General features: G+C 37.2%; 1 protein-coding gene across 1 annotated transcript; it reads right to left on the reverse strand.

The window, feature by feature from the left end:
- Nucleotides 1–280: 280 nt before the first annotated feature.
- LOC137732401 (uncharacterized) lies at nt 281–5,061 on the reverse strand. Its single transcript, XM_068471710.1, has 5 exons — nt 4,800–5,061; nt 2,285–3,109; nt 1,508–1,693; nt 1,246–1,371; nt 281–1,089 (listed from the first exon to the last, which is right to left on the reverse strand). The coding sequence occupies exons 1-5, from the start codon at nt 4,842–4,844 to the stop codon at nt 982–984; spliced, it is 1,290 nt and encodes a 429-aa protein (XP_068327811.1). The 5' UTR covers nt 4,845–5,061; the 3' UTR covers nt 281–981.
- Between the last annotated feature and the right edge of the window lie 357 nt (nt 5,062–5,418).

Here is a 5,418-nt window from a genome sequence, read left to right on the forward strand (position 1 = left end):
TGCCGATGCCGATGCTTATGCAATCTAAATGTCAGAACTTTGTATCAACACACGATAAATTGACAAATATTGTTGGTTTATTTCTTGATAGCTTAAGCTTTTGGGATTTCTTGTTGTCTATCATGATATCAGAGCTTTTTTGCAACATGTTCCGAGTTCAAGTCTGCATTCTCTACTTCTTTGTTGTTTGTAGTCTTCATTTATCTACCTCTCCATGTGCAAGAGAAGCACGCACATGCAACAGAGTATAAGCTTGATGTACATTATCTCATTCCTTGACAAGTTAAGCTTTTAGGGTTAGTGATTGTCTAACAAACACGACCACAAGAACAAGGAGAGTGACAATGAAAACACTAACAATGGAAGAGCTAGGATGGTTCCATGTAAAATTGAACCAATCAAAGGAATAAGATCAAAACTTAGGGGTTCATTTGATAATCATTTGGTTTTTGGTTTTCACATTTTGTGCTTGTGGGAATCAAACTCTTTCTCTATCTCTAACCCTATTTTGAATCATGGGCTTTAAAGTTCTAAGAAACTTTAGACTCGATTGTTAAAAAATGCACTACAAGAACACAATCATTGAAATACTCAAGCACTACAAAGTTACTACTAAAAGTCCCGAGCCTTGTAGGTAGAACTTCAAAGTCCCTCGTTCAAACTCACCCTAAAAGTCTCTCGGGGTTCATAAAAATTTAAGTCTCTAAAGGATGAGGAAAAACTAGATACAATGGTTCCACTAGTATTCAAGTAAGATGACATGAAATGTACACCTTACAAGGTTTGAAGTTTGTATAAGAAATAGTATCCTTACATTGTTAAGCACTTTCTCTATACTTTCCTCCTGACTCAATTATCTACATGAATAATATATAATGACCCAATTATTCATATTTTTTATTAAACCAGGATATACAAATCACTGGGGGAAACGGGGTCCTGCAAAATTGGTAGGTTATTAATCTAGTACTATTATACTACTCAAATCCAGGACTGGATTGGGTAGCTGCATTTGAAAGAGTTCACTCCACTGATATGAGCAAAGATATCCGAGGAATCAGCCAAATCCTCTTCCTCTTTCACAGCTACCTGTAAGAATATTTACTAATGTCAGATGACTGGAATGCAATGGACAATAACAAGACTTTGAAAGGTATCAAGACGCCGAGGATAATATAATTCGTATTATTTTGAGAATTGTTTCTTGCAAGATAAGGTATGTGTTAAAAGTGTACGAGGCATTACTTCATCATCTTCATCGTCTTCATGATTGCTTCCAGCAGATCTGTGGGTCTCTCCAAAATCATCGTTCTTTGCAAATCTTCCTCGGACTCGAGGTCTGCTGTCAGCAAGTGTTTTGCGGCAGGCATACTGCATATTTGCTTGGACATTAGTGAGAGTTTAACCCTAATCCCTAATTGCTACGCACATAGTAACATACATGCACACATGCAAATATGAGTAAAGGCATATGCATTTCACACATGTTTTTCTAGAGAGAGAGAACCTTGATTTTCTTGGTGAAGTTCCTCTCATTCCTTTTCTTCATGTACCTGTGGATCTTCTCTTTCCTCTCTTCAACAGAGAGCTTGCCTACTTTAAAATTTGGGTCTTCGGCTATTGGAATCTCAGTTGGTAACGAAGTAGAGTTCCCACCCCCACTCACCAGTTGCTGACTCTCAGCACTAAGTGCCTTTTGTAGAGATTAAAGGTGAAAATTACACCCAAAGAAAAAGTAGCAATGAAAAATAACATTAGTCCCTTCTAGTGCACAAGAAAGAAAATATGTCCTTATTTCGATGCTAAGCGTGCTGATATTATTCGGTTAATTTGAATGTGATACCACTTTCTCCACTCGACATGCAGATGATGACAGTTCAGAAAAAACAGATAAGCAGTGGCCCCTACGAGGGTTTACAACGCTAAGTTCCCATCGGTTGACTTTAATGGCCAACTAAAGCTCATGAGAGAGACAGGACTAAAATGCAGAGAGGTTTTCTAAGAGGGCAGGTTCTTCAAGTTCTTCAATTTTCAACAACTATTCACCACAATTGTTAAAAACTCAACAAATCAACTTGATATAGCAGGAGAAGGGTAAAGAGACTCCATAGACCTTTTCTGTTAGTTCTATATGGTGTATTAAACTTCATTCTTGATTTTAGTTTGAAACTTTGAAACCAAACTAAACTGTTTGATGTGTTTCTTGTTAGAAATAAAATGGTTATTTCTTAAATTATCTCCAAGTATCTACCAAGTACTAGAAGTTGCAAGCAGCGATTGGTACCTGAACCTCTTCAGGGTTAAAAATCCTCGATAATGAATCTGGACAGAAGATTCCACCACTGTCTCCCTGATATTCCAAGTCTTTCTGTTGCAGTTCAGAAGCCATAAGAATGCTGCTGGTGAAAATTCCAGTACCGTCAGCTGATAATGCAGCAGGATTTATAGGCCCAGTAGGCATGTAGGGTCCCATAGGAGGACCCAGAAATGAACAAGGAGGAGAAGAAGGGTTAAAAGGAACATAAGAAGGCACTGAAGACAAGCAATCCTCTTCAAAAACCGATGCTAATGGAGCTGTCATAAGAGTTGGTACAGGTTCGGCAGGGTACTGTGAAAATCCCTCAACAACAGGATCTGCTAATGGCATTTGAGGTGGCACTTGAGAGAAATCAAATTGATCTTCCGGGTTTATGAGAAACGAAGGTACCGAAAAGGGTGGGGATGGAGAAAAATCAATGGAAGCTGATATATCATTGTCAATTTCCTCTTGGGAATCAAAGATTATGGAAAGGTTGCCACTATTGTTGTTGGTGGTATTAGCGGTGGTGGTTGCGGTGGTATTAACGCTGGCAGCAGCGGTGGTGGTGTTGGTGCTAGTAGTTGTGGGGGTTTGGGAAATGTTTGCGTCAGTATTACCATTGTTGTCTGGGTAGATACAGAACTTGGTTTCTATATCTGGGGGTAGTGAAAGGTTTGTTGCAAAGGATGAATTTTCTTCGTAGCAGCAATTTGGAGAAGTGGTGACCTCGGAATTCTGTAGGGTCTCTTGGAATAGTTCCGGGTCGCAAAATTCAAATATTTGAGCGCTAATCTGGCTAGAAATTTCATCCTGCAAGCAAAACATCAGAGTGCAAAATTAAAAATATGATTATCTGACAAAAATCCATGCAAAAAACCCTTTGTCATCAACTATAAGATTGCAAAATAAAACCTTTTTGTTAAGTTCATCATTCATCATAATTTTTAACTTGTTAGACGAGATATTGATGTAGGCATGCTTCATCTTAGTACCGCAAATATATATCAACCTTCCTCACAGTAGAACTTTCCCTCAATCCCTCCCTCGGATTTTTTCTTTTGATATGCATGAAGCAAGCATGTAAAAAGTTAAAAATAAATAGAAAGAATAGGACAGTTTTCCAATTTTTTTTTATATAGTTTCCATGGACCAACCTTCCATGTATATATATGATTCATTGAGCACATAAGTGTTCAAAAGAAGGATGGTTTTGGTGGTGGATTTTTTTGTGCAAAGTAGAAAATGATGTGCATTTGTGCTACATGTGACATGTAGGAAGAAAGTTGCCCAACTGCAGCTAGAAACTAAAGGAGTAAACTAAGAAGGAAGCTCATGGTATGTAAGTTTTGTTCAGTTTACAGAAACAACTCGGTCCGAACAAACAACCAGAATTTATTAGCAATTGGAAGAAAAGAAGCAATTATGTTATCCATGTGAAATGCTTGTCACACTAGGGCTCTCCTTTAACCATCTAAATGCAAAAAGATTCAAGATTAGAAAAGCTTATAGGAGAAGCATAAAAAGCTAAATATTCCCATTCTACTCCAATACGAAAGTGGGAAATAACTAGTAAGCAACCCTAAGACAATGACAATTTTGTGCGTATTATTGGCATCAAAGGTTGAAATAACTAGTAAGTCTATATAACCGGCTCGATGAGTGGTAGCACAAAATTGTTGAGATTTGCTTGTCCAATTTCTATTGACAGTAAAATGCCTTAACCCTACAAATTCTTTGGGAACAGAACTCTAGTAGCAGGTCCATATCGATACTATGAATGCACAGGATCAAAGTTTTGTATTTGCTTTAATTTTATTCCAACTAGTTGATCCAAAACTCAGAAGTACACGAGATGATGAATTTTGTGATTGTCAGAGATGTCGAAATCAAACAAGACATTCAAATTTGAATAATCCAAAATGCACACGCGACCGGGGAAGATAGAGATGCGAAAAGGATTGAGCAAAATGATGGTTACAGCACATATCAGAAATCCCAGAAAGAGGTGAAAGTGAAAGGGAATGGATATGAAAATTCCTTGCTTCTGGACCCCTCAACCAATTGGACCAAGAAATTTTGACCCAAACCAACTAAGAACATCAACATTGAACCCAATAAAGCATAAAAACATGTAAAGAAGTAAAGAACAAATTGATTAGCATGCAATTATCTTTTAATCTGCGACTAATTCTGAAAACCACATTTGCAGAAATAAATGTCAACATAATTAAGAAATACTTAATATTTAGACTAATCCACAATAACCCATTTGCCGAAAGACACTAATTTGCAGATTAAACACAAACACATGTACATGTGTGTGTGTATATATATATGTATACATATACCTTAAAACTAATTCTGAAGAACCCATTTCCACAAACACACTAATATGCAGATTACTAAGATACATGCATATAAACACCATTATCAATCAGAAATCACTATATGAATGCATGCATGCATGAACGGAGAATGAGATTAAAAAATGGGACTTAACCTGCTCCTGCTGTTGCTGCTGCTGGTGGATCATATGTTGCAACATGATTTCCAAATCTCTCTCTCTAGGCTTCGAAAGATTAATCGAATTGGTTCGGTTGCTTAATTAAAAATTAGCAAAAGAATCAATGAGAGAAATATTGTAGGAATAATAATGCATTAATCAATATTTACATACATAATTTGCTCCACCTCACACGGACCCCTGTTTTATTTTCTGTGATCTCGATGGGATGAAACTATATGCAGAAGGAGGAGCCAATGCAAAACAGTTTTATTAAAATTAAATTAAAAAAAAAAAAAAAAAAAAGCTAATTAAGCAGCTAACAATATCAAACCAAAATTTAGAGACAGACAGACAGGATAACGACAGAAGAAAAATAAATAGGGAAGGAAGGATGTGAAAAACAGATAGAAAGAGAGAGAGATTAGGAGGTTATAATGGAGAGAGAGAGAGAGTCAGCTAAGAAAATGGAGGGTGTGGGGTGGCTGGAAACCTTAGTTATATACTGAAATATAAAACGAAAGGGGTGTGTCCGTACTTAGCCGTCAAGGCTGGCACTGGTCAACCCGAGCTTCGCGGGGGATCGCAAGTTTCTGAGTCCGTACGTGCCGTGGCA

This window comes from Pyrus communis, chromosome 4, assembly GCF_963583255.1.
Source record: "Pyrus communis chromosome 4, drPyrComm1.1, whole genome shotgun sequence".
NCBI lineage: Eukaryota > Viridiplantae > Streptophyta > Magnoliopsida > Rosales > Rosaceae > Pyrus > Pyrus communis.

What these genes read in the sequence shown, in the direction of transcription:
- LOC137732401 (XM_068471710.1), bottom strand. Translation starts at nt 4,844, where the DNA reads ATGTTGCAACATATGATCCACCAGCAGCAGCAACAGCAGGAGCAG. An exon ending in AGCAGCAACAGCAGGAGCAG is followed by an intron (nt 3,110 to 4,799) that starts GTTAAGTCCCAT and finishes TTTTGCTTGCAG; the next exon opens with GATGAAATTTCTAGCCAGAT. An exon ending in AAGACGATGAAGATGATGAA is followed by an intron (nt 1,090 to 1,245) that starts GTAATGCCTCGT and finishes ATATTCTTACAG; the next exon opens with GTAGCTGTGAAAGAGGAAGA.